The 16,293-nt window shown below is 36.0% G+C and overlaps 3 protein-coding genes across 3 annotated transcripts in view; 1 reads left to right on the top strand and 2 right to left on the bottom strand.

Moving 5' to 3' along the window:
* On the top strand, positions 8,136 to 9,992 carry LOC109231125. Its single transcript, XM_019396723.1, has one exon. The coding sequence runs from the start codon at positions 8,500 to 8,502 to the stop codon at positions 9,805 to 9,807; it is 1,308 nt and encodes a 435-aa protein (XP_019252268.1). The 5' UTR covers positions 8,136 to 8,499; the 3' UTR covers positions 9,808 to 9,992.
* On the bottom strand, positions 10,473 to 11,247 carry LOC109231214. Its single transcript, XM_019396836.1, has 2 exons — positions 11,120 to 11,247; positions 10,473 to 11,041 (listed from the first exon to the last, which is right to left on the bottom strand). The coding sequence occupies exon 2, from the start codon at positions 11,021 to 11,023 to the stop codon at positions 10,658 to 10,660; it is 366 nt and encodes a 121-aa protein (XP_019252381.1). The 5' UTR covers positions 11,024 to 11,041; positions 11,120 to 11,247; the 3' UTR covers positions 10,473 to 10,657.
* Positions 12,257 to 16,293, bottom strand: part of LOC109231041 (B3 domain-containing protein At4g34400-like) — a 4,845-nt gene continuing 808 nt past the window's right edge. The window contains exons 2-4 of the mRNA XM_019396610.1: positions 13,434 to 14,073; positions 12,805 to 12,947; positions 12,257 to 12,711 (exon numbers count right to left, since the gene is read on the bottom strand). Of these exons, the coding sequence (XP_019252155.1) occupies positions 12,436 to 12,711; positions 12,805 to 12,947; positions 13,434 to 14,073 (1,059 nt within the window). The 3' untranslated portion in view covers positions 12,257 to 12,435. The remainder of the gene's footprint in view (positions 12,712 to 12,804; positions 12,948 to 13,433; positions 14,074 to 16,293) is intronic.

Genomic DNA, 16,293 nt, shown 5'->3' with positions numbered 1-16,293 from the left:
AATTCAAATTAAGAGGTTTTCCCCTCTTGTTTGAGTCCGGACTTGAACTTGAGGCCCGAATTTTATAATGTTAATCAATTAGGGCCTCTTTTAGGAACAATCCATACTAGAAAATAATAGTCCCATTTAGGATGGCCTTTTAAAAATAAAACGAGGTGCGCCACGCCAAATAAAAAATTGCGTGGCCCTCTTTAAATGTTTATATTTAAAATACGTAGAATTTGGGACGTGCCATTTAGCGAATTTTCATGGCCTCCTGCAAAGTTAATAACACGTTAGTCACTTTAGGCGCGTTCTTTAATAACTTTACTTTCCTAAATTCGGGTGTGCATATCATGCGACCCAAATCCAAATCCCAAAACGTTGAATAAAGTGTGTCGAGGATCCGGGTGCATTTCATGTGACGTGATCCGAAACATATTTTAAACGACGTTCAATTTTCTAAAAATTTAATTAAGAGCGGTAAATAATCTTAAAATTGCACTATAGGTTTAAATATGTATAAAAACCAGATTTTAGCCATTTATGATAATTTAAGCGACCGTGCTAGAACCACGGGATCCGGGGGTGCCTAACACCTTCCCTCGGGTCAACAGAATTCCTTACACAGAATTTCTGGTTCGCAGACTCCAATAGGGAAGTCGAAATATTCCTCGATCTGGGATGTAAATTAAATCGGTGACTTGGGACACCAAAAGCCCGTCCTATCCCAAGTGGCGACTCTAAAAATCAATAAATCATCCCATTTCGAATAATGTCACTTTAAATGGAAAAACTACCCTATGCATTCTCCTTCGGGGTGGGTGTGTAAAAAAGGGAGGTGTGACAAGTTGTACTAGAGCTGCTGGTATGTTCATCATATTCCTTAGTGGTCAATTTGATGTTGGCTTCAATAGGTGTTGCTGCAGGCTTTGCAGCTCATAATACAAGCTCAGAAATCAACTCTAGAGTGTACATCCTTTGGTGCATCAGTATACCTTTCTGTGACCTGGCAAACTCAATGCCAAGGAAGTATTTAAGTTCCCCTAGATCTTTCATTTTGAATTTCAGTTGCAGCTTGGTCTTCATCTCAGCTGTTAGTGTCACATTAGGCCCAGTGATTAGCATGTCATCAACATACACTAAGATGATTATGATATGTTCCCCCGACCCTTTGATAAACAATGAGTGATCATGTTGGCTTTGCAGAAAGCCAAAGCCCAGAAGTGCCTTAGACAATTTAGCATTCCACTGTCTGGGTGCCTGTTTAAGTCCATACAGGGATTTCAAGAGTCTACAAGCTGGTCGTGTCTCCCCCTGACTCTGAAAACCCTGAGGTAAAGTCATATATATCTCATCATAGAGATCTCCTTGAAGAAAAACATTGTATACATCCATTTGATGGATGTGCCAGTGCTCAAAGGCAGCTACAGCTGGAATGGTTCTAACTGTGACCATCTTAACAACTGGGCTGATGTTTCTTGGTAGTCAATACCCTCCTGTTGGCTGTACCCTTTAGCCACAAGCCTGCTTTGAACCTTGCCACCTCTCCTGTAGCTTTGTACTTCACCCTATAGATCCACTTACAACCAATAGGGACCTTGCCTTCAGGTAATGACACCACATCCCATGTGTGATTGGATTCTAGTGCAGCAATCTCAGCTTGCATAGCTTCAACCCACCTAGGATCTTGGGCAGCTTGCTCAAAAGAAGTTGGTTCTTGTATGGCAGAGAAGGCTGTCAAATAAGCTTGATATATTTGGGAGAAACTCTATCATAAGACACATGGTTAGCAATGGTATAGGGAAGAGGTTTGTGTCCAGGTTGTGACACAAAATCTTTCATCCAAATGGGAGCCTGCCTTGTCCTCAAGGACCTCCTCAAACCATTTGTTGCAGGCTGAGATATAGGAGAAGGAATAGAAGGTAGCACATCTGTTGTAGACTGAGGCAAAGAAGAAGAATCAGTAGGCTCATGTATAGCAACAACAGGAGGAAGTGAAGGCTGCTGCTCTTCACTAGAACTGGGCAATTCAGGAGCTAGGAAGATTGGTGGTGATGCATCTGTGATGTCTTTGAAGGAAATATATCTTCCCTAAGGATACATCCCCGTTGATGAAGAAACACTGAGAGGTGAGATCCAATAGAATATAGGCCTTCTGAGTATCAGAGAATCCCATGAGAACAACTGGCTTTGCCCTGGGTAGAAGTTCGTTTGTTTCATGAACTTGCTTAGCATAGCACAAACATCCAAGAATTCTTAAATGACTCAAATTAGGTGCTTTCCCATACAACAGTTCAAAAGGAGAAAGACCATAAAGAACAGAAGATGACATCCTATTTATGAGATACACTATTGCAAGTACACAATGTCCCCAATACTTGATAGGAATATGAGCCTGAAACCTTAAGGCTCGAGTGACTTCTAGGATGTGCCTGTGCTTTTTCTCAGCAACTCCATTTTGCTGAGTAGTATAGGCACAGGTTCTTTGATGAATGATACCATATTTTTTAAACAATGAGGTACAGGTAGAGTTGACAAACTCAGAGCCATTGTCTGATCTGACTGCCTTTACAACTTTGTTAAATAGAGTTTGAATGAGAACAATAAGATGAGTAAGCACCACACATACATCAGATTTAAGCTTCAGTAAAAAAATCCAAGTCATCCTGGTAAAGTCATCAACTACTGTTAGAAAGTATCTATTACCATTATAAGTTGCACAGTTATATGGACCCCAAACATCAAGATGTAGTAGATCAAATGCAGCAACATTCTTAATACTACTGGAAGGAAATGGCAGTCTGGTTTGTCTAGCACAAGGACAGACACTGCACTTATTGATAGTATCAGTAATACTAGCTAGTTTGGCAGCAAACAATTTCCTAAGAACAATACTAGATAGATGCCCTAGTCTTTTATACCACAAGGCAACATCAATTGTAGTGTCACCCTGCCTTGTCCTTATTCCAGCAGCAGCTAATAATACTGCAGTGAGCCTCTTTCCACCATATCTCTGTAGAAAGTATAGACCATCTTTTTTTCTACTAATCTCTCTCACCCTGCCACTGAAGAGATCCTGAAAGACACAGAAGTCAGGATAAAAGGAAGCAAAGCATTTTAGGTCTCTTGTCACTTTGGAGACTGATAATAAGTTGAACTTGAATTGAGGATCATAGAATACATCTTTAAGTGTGCTTCTGTCTGAAATATTGCTATCACCAGTGTGTGTCACTAGGGTGACATCTCCATTAGGTAACAAGACTGTCTTAGGCTTAGAAGGAGTAACTATAGAAGTCTTAGTAAGCAAGTTAGCATCTGACACCATATGATTAGTTGCTCCAGTATCAATAATCCGCTCTTGTGGAGTAGTAGATGCGAAGAGAGCAGTGCTAGTACTTGCCACATTTGCTTGAGCAGAGGAAGTAGAAGTTGAGTTGTTCAGAATCTGCATTATCTGATCATACTGATCTTTAGTGAAAGGAAATCCACTTCCTTAAGCCTGTGGAGAGGAATTTGTGTAAGGTCTTTGTGCCTGCATAAAGGAGGATCCTGGTAGAGCTTGAGTGCTAAGATGACCCTGTGTATGATTCACTGCAGTAGGATACTCCACTCCTTAATTCATGATTTGTTGAGGCTTTTGATATGTAGGCATTGAAGATTGCTGAGGAACCTGGTGTGGAGCATTATTGGAATACATATGCATAGTGTATCCAGGCTCAACCACTGCATTATAGGCCCCAACTCTCCCATTCTTTTTGAATTTATGATCTGATGGATAACTTATTATTTTGTAGCAGTTCTCTTTGTTGTGACCCTTCATTTTGCAGAAATCACACTGAACATTGTAGTTCTTCCTAAATTTTGGATTAAAACTAGGTTAAGCACTATATAGAGCAGTTGACTCATAAGAATGAGTGGCATTTACAACTGGTGAGAATCCTAAAATACTAGCAGAAGCAGCTACAGCCCTTTGGCTTTCATCACTCATAAGCATCGCATATGCTTGATTTACTGAATGTAATGGCTTCATCATTAGTATTTGACTACGAGCTTGAGAATAAGAATCATTAAAGCCCATTAGGAATTGATACACCTTTTGCTTTCGTAGATGACAATAAACTCCTTTGTTTTGGCACAATCACAATCAGGAGTGGGTATAACAGACTCAGATTCATCCCAAAAATCCTTGAGATTTAGTAATAGACAGAGATAGAGGAAGTACCTTGACTTAGGGTAGCAATTTTCTTATGCAAATTGTAGCAACGAGTGTCATTCACTTTGTCAAATCTCTCTTGTAATCCATCCACACCTTCTGTGCATTAGTGTCATAAGCAATACCACGGATTAGAGCTGGTGCAACTGAGTTCATCAGCCATGACAACACAATCGCATTACATCGTTCCCATTGATACCAATATTTTTCACGGAATCGTTCTTTGGGCCACCTGCCATTAACAATACCTAGTTTATTACGGCCGAGTAAAGCAATTCTCATAGATCGATGCCATAAGGAGTAATTATCAGTGCCAGTTAGCTGAAATGAAATCAACGAGATTCCACTTGTGTCGCCCGGAACCGGGTATAATGGATGAGTGACTGCAACTATAACACCTTCCTCAAATTCATCATCGGAGGATGCATGTGATGCATTTTCAACTGTGACGGTTGCATTTTCGTGATCTAAGTCATCAATCGCCATTGTTAAGCAATTTTGGACCTCGAATCAGAGAAGGAAAAAACAGAGCAGACGGAGAAAAGGAGGATCGATTTATGAGCTTCGATTCATAGCTCGAGCTCTGATACCATGCTGAAATGGAGATTGAGCGAGAGAGAATTAAGCCTTAACTGGCTAAGGAAGAGAGAAGAGAGAAGAGAGAAGCATCAGAATGAATGTAACAGTAAAGGAGGAAATGAAAGCTCTACTTTTCATTAGCTGAACTAACTGTATATATATATATATATATATATACTAACTAATCTAACTACCTTTCTATCCACTCACATGCATTGTTAACTAACTAACCATTCACTAATCTGTTATCCCTTAAATAGACGAAGCTACTCTTCACTCAAGTTACATTATTTTGTCTCAACAATTGTTACTCTCAATTACTATCTCACTATCGGTTCCCTTTAACACCTGAGTTGTTTGCCAGTAAAAAGTAACTTCATAATTCATCAGATTACAGACAAATACAAAGCTGTTTGAGTCTTGAACGCGAAGGTGGTATTTAAGCTATACCAATTATAAAAAATCTACAAAATGCAGGAGCACCATTCTTGTAAATTGTTTTGTATAATCAACATTCGACGACCTGGGATTCCAGATGCAGAGGGTTATGTGTATCTTACTGGTATGCAGTTTGTTAGTGCCAGGGGTGGTGCTGGTTGGTGAATAACTGAATATAGTATAAATTAAAGTGCTCTACCTAAGGCCGCATTACTACTTACTAGCACTCCATATTATTATTTTTTGACAACACATGTGTAGTATTCTTTTATTGGGCGTACAGTCAGATCTCTCTATAACAACATTCCTATATTATATTCACAATAAAAGCCAAGTTTTTCTCAGAACTGATTTTTTAAGTTATATTTTACCTCTCTATAACAACTTTTTACCTATAACAGCAACAACCATATGTATAGCAGAACGCTCTTTGTAAAATTACCCCTTTATAACAGCCATATAGAATCATTAAGGTTAACAAAGTTAGCCATATAGAATCATTAAGATTAACAAAGTTTCTATCTTGCATAAGATATAAAATTTAAAGATTTGCACATGATATCTTTTCCATTGGACAAATTTCAAAATATATATAGATAGAAAATTTAACTGTTAAGCTCTTAGACTGTCTTCAAGGGAAAGCTATTGGATACCTTTTTACTGAAAATTTCGACATGAATCTTCGCCAATTCAAGCGTTATGTCGCTAGTAATAGAATGAAATCTACTAAAAAGCTACAATTACAAAGTTCGTCTATCAATCTTGAAAGAATTTATTTTTCTAGGTATCTTTAAAATGTATGCCTTAGGGTTTAAATATTTATACGTTTAGCTATGAATTTTATTAATAATGTATTATTTTTCTTCGATATTTAAATAGTGAAATATGCATATTTTTTGAGATTTTAAATTTAAATAATTTTCTTATCTTTTATATGTAACATTAAAAAAGGAAAAATAATTAATTTTTGGATAATTTTTACCTAAAACAGTGAAAAAATATTTAAACGTCAAATGCTGTTATAGATGTATAACAACCATTCACTAGAAATGCCAAAAAGCCAAAAAATATGAGAACAAATGAGGCTGTTATAGAGAGTATTGTTGTATTACAATTTACAACCCAATGATCATATATACTATATTATAAGCATGAAGATCAAAAGTTGAATATGAAAGACCAAAATAACCCTATAAACTTAAGTGACTATTATACCCTTCAAAAAATTATACCTTTATAAATAAGTATAAAACCTTTTGGTTCCCTCAACTTTTTACAATTAATATTTCAAAATTCTTGTATAATTTTGCATAACTATGAAAAAAGAATTCTTTTCACTTCTTACTTAATTGTTCACAACATCACAAACATTTAATTCTTCCATTCTTTAAAAAGAATATATCATGTACAAATAAGTATTAGTTTCTCTTTTTATTTGTTGCACGAATCATTTCGCTGAAACATAAAAATGGAACAACTTCAAGAACAATATCTACAAAGAAATATTAGGTGAAATATACGGTCATATGATATGTTTGTAACTCATAACAACTAAATTTATGTAATTATAAAATACACTTGTCTAACTAAATATAATTATTGATCTTCGCAGAGCTATCCAGTCAATTTGAGTTCAACACTACATCTCTAAAACTATTTACTATTTTTAGCTTGTATTTTTTTCTTTAGAAATTTTGGTGTAATATTTTACATGTTTTAATAATATTTTAATTTTTTTATGGCTTGTACGGAATAACACGTGCAACACACGTATCAAGAAACTAATAAGATGAATAAGTATAATACTCTAGGCAGAATAGCCTAGGAGACACTTGTACTTGTTCCAATTTGTCATCCCGGTCCCTACACTCCATAAAGTTTCATCCAGACACTTCAACTTAATCAAAACAAGACTTTTAAACACCTTCGAAATCGTGTGATGCTCACTTGCTTGACGTGGATGACAAATCAGCATCCACATCAGATTCTATGCCGAAAAAATATTATTTAACTAAATTTTAATTTCATAAACAAAAACTAAATTAAAAAAAGCAAAAAATTAAAATTAAAATTAAAGAAAACCCCTCCTCCCTTCTTCAAACTCACCCACTCAACCTTCTTAAAAGAATAACCCACCTGCCATGGCTCCTCCACCATGAGTACCACCACTTCCTTCACACCTCTTTTAAAGAAAGTTATCTATCCATGAAAAATACATGAGCAGAGAATTAAGTCTTTTGAGTTTTCACTTATTTCTCTACCCCAATTTGGAAGGGCTGTGAAAAAATTTGAAAGCTAAAACCACCGGAAAAAATGGAGTAGTCATAGAGAAGGGGAAGATGACATGATGAAAGAAGAAAATCTAATGAAAGAAGGGATGAAGAAAGATAAAGAAAAAAGGGAAGGGAGAGATCTAAATAAGAAGACGAGGAGAAGAGGCCGGGGGGAGGGGGGAGGGGAAGGGACTGAAGAAGAAGAAGGAGGGGGGGGGGGGGGAGAACGAAGGGGGAAGGGGCTGAAGAAGAAGAAGAGGGGGGAAGGGGGGCAGAACGAAGGGGAGTCTTCTTTCGTACTAGAATAACTGCTAGTATTATTTATTTATTTTTTTATTAAATTTTAATTTTTTTAATAAAGAAAAATCATCAGCTCACGCACCTAATGTGCGTGTAAATCACTCATTTTGTCCACTTCAGCCATATCAATGCCACATAAGCTCGGTTAACGGTCAGAAGGGTTTAAAAATCTTATTTTAATTAAGTTAAAATATCTGGATGAAACATTATGGAGTGTAGGGACCGGATGACAAATCGGAACAAGTAAAGTGTCTGCCAGACTATTCTGGCTAATACTCTATTTGGCAAGTTGTCTTTGTTGGCCGGCGGTCGACGTTACAGAAGAAAGTCAGAGTTGCTTCCCCGCCAAACTTTATATTAAGAAAAAGGCAAAGGAAGCCCAAAAAAGGTCATAAAGGCATCCAATGGAGGCAATTACGTAGTTTGGAAGCCCACTTCTTTTGACCAAATAGTCTAACTCTAGTTCTATAGAGTAAAAGCTGTATACATGGCGCAAAGGTAGCAGAATCAAAAGAATCTTAGGTTTCAAAGTTGTTTTTGTCTCGAGATCCAGGAAATACTATAAACAAGTTCACTCCCTTAACCTCATCTTTACTCCAGTGGGTCTCCTTTTTTTCTTATTGGGGCCTGAAATGAGCTATATGTTAAGATTAATCTGATACAACAACTTCTGACCACCAACTGCAGTCCCTTTAGTAAAGCTTTGCTTAACCCATGACTCGATTCTCGTCAAGAAGCAGATGCTCATACCCTTTACTGGTTTGTAGTTTGGTGGGGTTCTTTATTCTGCTTCATTTCTCATCCTTGGGTAGTTACAGAGGTTCTCAAGATGGGCAGGTCCGAGAAGGGACGAATACAAATCTTCAGCCCTTTGTTCATGAATATGAAGAGTTGGAGGAGATCAAAATTCCTCAGCAAAGAGGAAGCCAATCTTCAGAAGCTAATGTCCTAATTGATGAATTCCTTGATAAGTCTTCTAAACTAAGGCACAATTTCTTTCCTGACAAGAGGACTAGCATAGACCCTCGAAAGAATACTAAAGATGACAGCTTTTACTATTACCCTGGGAGAATTTGGCTAGATACTGATGGACATCCTATTCAAGCTCATGGTGGTGGAATTCTTTACGATAAAAGATCAAGAATGTACTATTGGTATGGCGAGTACAAGAATGGTCCTACTTATCGAGCCCCTGGGAAGAACGTAGCTCGAGTAGACATAATTGGTGTTGGCTGCTACTCTTCTAAAGATTTATGGACTTGGAAGAATGAGGGTATTGTATTAGCCGCGGAGGAAATAGATGAGGCTCATGACCTTCACAAGTCTAAGGTGTTAGAGAGGCCTAAAGTGATCTACAATGAGAAGACAGGTAAATATGTAATGTGGATGCATATTGATGATGCTAACTATACCAAAGCCTCTGTTGGAATTGCTACAAGCAATTCCCCTGTTGGTCCTTTTCGATATCGATATAGTAAAAGGCCTCATGGTTTTGAAAGCAGGGACATGACTTTGTTCAAAGATGATCATGGAAAGGCATATGTCATTTACTCCTCCGTTCACAACAGGGAGCTTCATATTGGTCTTCTTGATCAAGATTATGTTGATGTTACTAATGTTATGTCAAGGGTTCTTGTGGGACAGTATAGGGAGGCTCCTGCTTTGTTCAAGCACAAAGGAACTTACTACATGATCACATCAGGGTGCAGTGGTTGGGCACCAAATGAGGCACTGGCTCATGTGGCTGAATCAATGATGGGACCATGGGTGACTATAGGCAACCCATGTATAGGTGCAAACAAAGTTTTTCAAGTCACTACATTCTTTGCTCAGAGCACATATGTGCTCCCTATTTCTCCTGGTTCGTTTATTTTCATGGCTGATCGATGGAATCCAGATGACTTGAGTGAGTCTAGGTATGTATGGCTTCCTTTAACAGTGGAGGAAGAAGCTAGCAGTTGGCGACAAAGAGTATCTATCTTTTGGCATAAAAGATGGAAGCCTCTTAAAAGTCTAGCTTAGAAGAAATGCTTATAATTTCTTCTGAAACAGTGGTTATTCTCATCATAGAGTAAGCTTACTAGCCTTTTATGAAGTATTTACAATGTGAAGTGATACAAGTTGTTTATTAAGATAACTTGTTACCTTGTTGGAACTAGCAATACATACAGCTTTAAGCCATATATATCAAGATGTATGATTGCAGCTTCTTATGCCTTGTTAAACAACAACAACAATAACACCCCAGTGTCATCCCACATGATAGGGTCTGGGGAGGATAGTGTATAGGCAGATCTTATCCCTACGTTGTGGAGATAAAAGGTTGTTTCCAACAGACCTTCGGCTCATGAAAGCATAAGCACAGTCTTAAAGGAAGATTTCATCCCATAACAAGAAAATTTTAAAGGAATTTTTCTGCCTTTTTAAACGACTAAAATTTCTCCAACATTAGGAGATACATTATTTTTCGATCAAAGGCAACCAAAATTAAAACCCCCACCAACTTGCAGCTGCTGAACTTTTGAAAATGATTTTGTCCAATTTTCCTCAATCTTAAAGGAAGATTTCATCCCATGACAAGGAATCCAATTCCATTCTTATAATGTGTTAGCTAGCCAGATATATGGTATTCTGAATATTGTCCAGAGCACCATAGGTAAAATCTTGTCAGACAACATAGATAACGCTTAAAAAAGAAATGATTGTACATTAAGAGGGTAAAAGTTTCTAGAGGGAACCCATAGTTTATTAGTTTAACTTATATATATTTCCAAAACAAATCAAATTCTACATCAAAACAGAGAATTAAACAGATAAAACAGAGAGTGAATCTTGATGCAGGAAAAAAGAAATTGTTAAACAGACCAAAGTTTCAATCAGCTTCCTCTACAGTAGCTTCAATTCGGAGGAGGACAAAACCAACAGCAACTCCAACAAGAACCAAGCCAGGAATAATGGAAGCAATCTTGAAAATCTCACCAGCAACACTGCAGGTTGAAGACAAAGCTCCACCTTTGGCTTGTGATGGGGTTTTCAATGAGCTAACAATCTTTGCAAAAGATTGCTCAGTGCACATAGGGAGGCCTAATGATGCAACATTGTTATTTGCCTTTAGTCCTCCAAATGAGTTCAATCCATTAATGTAGTTCACTTTGGTTCTTTTCTGGGAAGACATCCTTGTACCTAGAATGGCTGGTGAACTTACTGTTGCTGCAGAGAATGTTGTCATTGTTGCCATTGTTTTCTGACCACCAACCTATACAAAACAAGTGAAGTTGTTAACAAAGTTTATACAAAATCTTGGAAAAGGAAGAACTAAAAGTTGGGTTTTTACCTGGTTGTGATGGCTTATGGAGTGCTCTAAGTTTGCCAAAGTAGAGAGATAATAAAAGGGTGAACATTAGATATTGTTTTTTGTGAGGTGAATATGAGAGCAATGGATAAGGGGGGTATTGAGATGGTTGGCTGACAAGGAAAAATGGATGAGGCATCTTATAGCTCAGCAACTTGTAACACTGGCCAGGAAATTTGGTGGGGTATGGACCTTTTGTCCTAATTTTGATAAAGAAGCAGCATAATTGACTTATTTGTCCTTTCTTTTCCTTTTAAAGAAATTACATAAAGTATAGTTCAAATTACAATTTTTTTGGGATATTTGATAGGTTAATCATTAATGTTCTTCTCCTAGCTTATGAATACATATTTCCTTAGTTTGCAGCAATTTCAAAATTGCCTGAAAATGTTACTCTCTCCGGTTCACAATAAGTGTCCAATTTACTTTTTCATTTTGGTTCAAAATAAGTGTCCAGTTATGTAATCAAGAAAGAATTCAATTTGTTTTTACAAAATAACCCCTATGTACATATCCCTAAAAAGTTTTCTTACTCCTCACATTAAATATTTAATTAGGGGTAGTTAAATCATAGTAGGTATTTTCGTATAGAATTTAGTATTTCCTTAATGGGCGTGCTAAAAGTAAATTGGACACTTATTGTGAACCGGAGGGAGTAATTCACAGGAGTCTTATTTCATGTAAAAGATGAATAACGTAAAGCTTTCTGACCTTAAAATATTGTAAACATGATAGCACATAGTCATTCTAGAGGGCTGCTATTTAGGAATTAGCCAACGTGTTCTAAATTTCAGTTTTTCAGGACAGTAAGTTCTAAAATTAATTTTTTTTTTCAAATTTTCAGGACAAAATAAGTACGGACCAGTCCCTAAATAGCAGCGCTATTTGTGTACTTCTCTTAAAATATTTTGGTAGTTAGATGAAATTTACTCATTTTTAATTTGGGTAAATTTTTTCATTATTGAGGCAAACGTAATAGTCTATCATAAGGTCATTCCAATGCAAATTTTTTATGGAATATTTCTCAAATGCTGAAGAATGATGTGATGAATTAAACAACTCACAAATGATATAAGCATTTTGACCAAACTTTGCCCACATGGGCATTTCCAACATAAGTAAATCAACAAGAATTCAGTTTTAACGCCAGTCAACTGGTTTAAATGCCAAAGCTATTAATACAAACAAGCACAGTCTTCAAATTTTGTCAACAGAATGCAGTACTTAACAAAGTAGTAGACAATTCTTCAAAACTAGTCAACAAATAACAGTACTTAAGTCCATACAAACTAAATATGCTATTTGCTAGGATTGGAAACTCCTCCTGCTTTGACAACAGTAACCTGTAAATAAAGGACTTCATTGGATTTTCCTCTCATAAACTCACAAATGCAACTGTCTTCTTTTTCAACAAGATTCCATCTACATATTTTGCGCCATCCTTTTTTGAGCCATATCCTACCATCCTTCCAAATATTAACCTCTGTTTCAAATTTTCTGCCCTCAGAGTCACGAAAGAACATTCTTGGAGGGAGTTCAAGGTTGTAGTCTCTCACCACATCAACTGGAACGTACTGCAATTTGGAACAAAGACTTGTTTAATGAGAATGCTATAAGGTTGTACTATAAAATTGTTTCACATGAACAGTTGTAATGCTTTAAATTACCAGTTGATCTCTTCTTTTTGCTCGTATTTTCGCAACAAAGTAAGGATTTTTAGGCTGAGTCGCACGTCCACTTCTGAAAATCTCTGCACCATATTGGTCAGGGACATCCCTCTTCTTGATAGTAGTGGCTCTTTTGAATACAGCTAAAATCAAGAAAGCTAATTGGTCAGGTTCACAAACAGAAATATCAAGGACAACAGGTCATTCATGGAAAACTTAGAGATAATCCCCTCAGTTTATTTTTATACGGCAGCATTTGATTGAACATGCAGTTTAAAAAAGAAAGAAAACTATGCCAAAAGTATCATTAGGCCTGTTCAATTACCGAGATTATGAAAATAATCCACAGGTATAAAATTTGGTATTATTTTAATGTTCGTTTGGTAATGTCAATGCAAATAACTTAAACTCTGATAGTGTACTAACAAGAAAAGAATTGAATCGCATAAAAAGGGCAGCCCGGTGCACTAAACTGCTGCTATGCGAGGGGTCAGGGGAAGAATTGAACCACAAGGGTCTATTGTACGCAGTCTTACCTTGCATTTCTGGAAGAGGCAAGACCAAAAGAATTGAATCGTATATAAAATGAAAAAGATGAATGGATGTAGAGAATCTTTAATTGTGTCTACCTTTTGAACATGGCGCCTTTTTCTTGAACATTCTTGCTTTTTCATTCTTTTCTTCCTCCTCCTCCTCCTCAGTTTGTTCCTCATCTTCTTCGTGTTCCTCCTCCTCCTCACCCTCATTATCATCATCTTTTTCCTCTTCCACATAAGTACCTTTTGAACGTGGCGGCTTTTTCTTGCATATTACTATTGCTTTTTCATTTGTTTCTTCTTCTTCATAGTCCTCGTCTTCTTCTTCTACCATGTACTCCTCATCCTCATCGCCATCAGAAGAAGAAGTAGAACTAATGCTATTACTGGCCAATTGTTTCTTCCCTTTTGGCTCTTCAATCTTTTGATGTGCAATATTGATCATTTCTTCCTCCTCCACTTTCACACTAGTCACTCCAGCTCCTTTCTTTTCACATGCAGTTTTTCCAAGTAATTTGAAATCAAATACACCATTCCCATCGTAATCAAAAATCAAAAAATCTCCAAACTCCAAACTGTTGTCCTCAATGAATTTCACCCATCCATCTTGGAAATAAAGGTCTCGGTCTTTTTTCGCCAGTCCAATTGGCCATACATTCCCAAATCTATCCCTAAGTGAAACCCTTTTGGGTAGCTTCCCATTCTTATACTCTGTAAAAGCCGTGGGGATTTTCTGTATGAAAACAAAAAAGGTTCATCTTTACGAAAAGTACAGATTATCAAATTCTTAAAATCAGATTGTCCATATTTATCATACATAAAAGCAGCCAATATCAGGCGGAAAAATATTTCAAGTAAACTCAAGTTTGAAACTTTTGAGGTTATAAACCAAGTATTTCACATACTAAAATTTAGAAACTAAATAACAAATTAAATCAGAGGCGCTCTGTGGTTTTACTGCAAAATAACTTCCCTTGACTCATATATATGGTCATTTGCAACTGCAATCAGCAACTTATGACATTTAGTGACTGAATTTAATGTTAACATTGCAAATCTTCTGAATAGCTGTGAGATCTATTACGTAGTCCAATCATATACTCCCTACATTTCAATTTACGTGAACCAGTTTGATGAGCAAGGTGTTTAAAAAAATGAAGATTTTTGGAGTTTGTGAACCTAAACAAGTCAGAAAGGGTCCACAGTATTTGTGTGGGTATAAAAGCGTATCATTGAAGTAGAATTGGAAGTTTAAGTTAAATTATTTTCAAATTTAGAAAGGGGACATTCGTTTTGGAACAGACCAAAAAAGAAATAAATTCACATAAATTGGAACGGAGGGAGTAATAAGGTTAAACTCCAAAATGATGATTTAGGAAAGGGTTATGCACTGAACTGGTTTAACTATAAAATACTCTAAAATTAAGGGTGAATATCTTAAAACCACCCTAACTATCACGTTTTTGTCAGTTACCTACTTAAATTACCCGGTGTCTCCAAAATCCCCCTTAACTATATACACCTATATATTAAGAAAAACCTCGTCGATTTTTTAGTGGTGAGTGTGATACACCCTTCTATTTACTCAGCCTAATCTGATATACCAATTTAATTAAGAATTTTAAATAATAATAAAAAATAATTAAATAGGTAAATATTTGGGGGATTAAAAATCAAAGGAAGAGGATGAAGGGATAAACGCATGGTCATTTGTAAAAAAAAAATAAAAAAATCTCTTCTATCTCCTCCGATAATGGCTACACCATATTTCAATCGTGATTTTTACCATTAAACTTTGATTAAACATTGAATATTTCCCAATAACCTTCGTCTTCATCGGGAATTAAAGTTTAAAACGAGATTTGGGGAAAAAAATTAGGATTTAGCTGAAAGAAGAAGACCTAAATGAAGAAGAAAGATAATTTTTGAAGAAACAAGCAAGAGAAGAAAAATACAAAAGTTAAATTTTTTAAAGAGGGTAACAGTAATTAACCGTTAGAAATGGCCAATTGGGGCCATTTTATGTATAATTTCATCTCTTAAGCGCCTTTTGGCGAGTTACCTTACATATTTCATTAAAAAAATTGACGAGAAATTTTTTAATATATAGGGATATAGTTAAGGTGGGTTTTGGGGACACCGGATAATTTAAGTTTGTAACTGCCAAAAACATGATAGTTTAAAGGGGTTTTAGGGTATTCACTCTAAAATTAACTTAGCGTTAAGAAAAGAGTTAATATTCTAAAAACCCCTTAAACTATTACATTTTTGTCAGTTTCCTACTTAAACTATTCGGTGTCCTCAAAACCCCCTTGAACTATATTGTCCTTTATATTAAAACCCCCTCGTTGCTGACCTGACATAACGTGTGTAAACACTCGCTTGGAGCGCGTGACAATTGGAAAAAGACATCAAAATGGCTCACATGACAGAAAATAATGGCTAATTAGCCTAACCTTCTTTCACATTTATTTTTTTTTAATAAATATTCTCCTTATTTCATTTATATCCACCTTTCTTCCTCATTTTTTCATCATTCTTCCTTCTTTTTTTTTTTTTTTTACCTTTCTTCTTCTTTTTTTTTTTTAACCTTTTTTCTTCAGTTCTCCATATGTGTTTCCTCTAGAAATGATTTATTCTCTTTCTTGTTTTAGTCTTTCTTCATGTATTACATATATTGTTGAAAAAAACCAATTTAAATCTTCTTATTAAACCCAACACCTTGTAGAGAATAAAGTTAAAATCTCTTGAACCTTCTTTATGTAATCTGGAATTAGAAAATGTAATTGTTGGCCAGTTAATTTTTATTTGCGAAAATTTTATTTTGTGTAATTTTTTTTATGTAATAAAAGATGATTTTTAAGAAATGCAACACTATATGCCTTAATTTATATTTTTATTGTGCTACAAAGTGAATATAAATAAGGACTTATTCAATTGGAGGGTAACATAG

Source organism: Nicotiana attenuata, chromosome 1 (genome assembly GCF_001879085.1).
Source record: "Nicotiana attenuata strain UT chromosome 1, NIATTr2, whole genome shotgun sequence".
NCBI classification, from domain to species: domain Eukaryota; kingdom Viridiplantae; phylum Streptophyta; class Magnoliopsida; order Solanales; family Solanaceae; genus Nicotiana; species Nicotiana attenuata.
Note: the sequence above shows the minus strand (reverse complement) of the source record. Positions and strands in the feature narration are given on the sequence as shown.